The sequence below is a fragment of the Penaeus monodon genome, chromosome 19 (genome assembly GCF_015228065.2).
Source record: "Penaeus monodon isolate SGIC_2016 chromosome 19, NSTDA_Pmon_1, whole genome shotgun sequence".
Classification (NCBI taxonomy): Eukaryota; Metazoa; Arthropoda; class Malacostraca; order Decapoda; family Penaeidae; genus Penaeus; species Penaeus monodon.
In genome coordinates, this window is record NC_051404.1 from 11,101,228 (window position 1) to 11,102,028 (window position 801).

The 801-nt window shown below is 40.4% G+C and overlaps 1 protein-coding gene across 1 annotated transcript in view; it reads right to left on the reverse strand.

Annotated features, from left to right (window-relative positions):
• Window positions 1-158: 158 nt before the first annotated feature.
• LOC119585058 (spore wall protein 2-like) overlaps window positions 159-801 on the reverse strand; it is a gene marked incomplete at its 5' end in the record, with an annotated part of 2,619 nt that continues 1,976 nt past the window's right edge. The window contains 2 exon segments of the mRNA XM_037933675.1: window positions 159-480; window positions 653-763. Coding sequence (XP_037789603.1) covers window positions 419-480; window positions 653-763 — 173 coding nt within the window.

Here is an 801-nt window from a genome sequence, read left to right on the forward strand (position 1 = left end):
TATATATGTGTTTACTCATACATATACTTGGATTATTTTATAATTTCTGTACATTTCATGGGTAGGTAAAAATGTATTTTCAGTAGTAATATGGATATTAACAATTTATGGAGTAAAAACTAAAATGAGGGTGAACGAGGGTGAATATAAGCTATACAGTCTGTAAATCTCTTTATTAATATTTTATGCAGTCAGCTCCGTGCAATATCATAGAAAGCTGATTCCATCTTCTTGGCGTCAGTAGAGTGCAAATGCAGGAATCCACGTCCTATATGTTCCTTGGCTTCCTTGGGTCCAGAGAGCAAATTATCTACTTCTGTCTACTTCTTGGTGCCCTCGGGGTGCAGTGAGAAAGAAAACCTTTTCCTGTTTCTTGACGCCAGAGAGCAGACATTTAGGATTTAGATAACGTTAATTTCTACTTCCTTCCACCGAAGCTAGTTTTGTCTGTCCCTACGCTGGTTTTGTTGCCGTTGGAGCCTGTAGGAAGATGCCTCGTTAATAGTATCGTTAACATTATTTGTAACAATTATAAACGTACGTTTTTATCCATAAAATACCATGAGTTTTTTTTCCCTTTTCCAGGAACTGATTTTAAGGCCCTCTTAAAATTAGCGTAGTATACCCATGAACAATCTGAAAGTTTACAAACCCTGGTTGATCTCGAAGCGACCCTTGTTTCCATCGGCCTTCTCGTTCTTCTTCGAGTCTGTCCCGGTGGTGTCCTTGCTGAGGGCCGTGGTTCCTCTCGTGGCAGGGCGGCCTGAGGAAAGAGGGGTCTGCCTGTTTTCAACGTAGCTA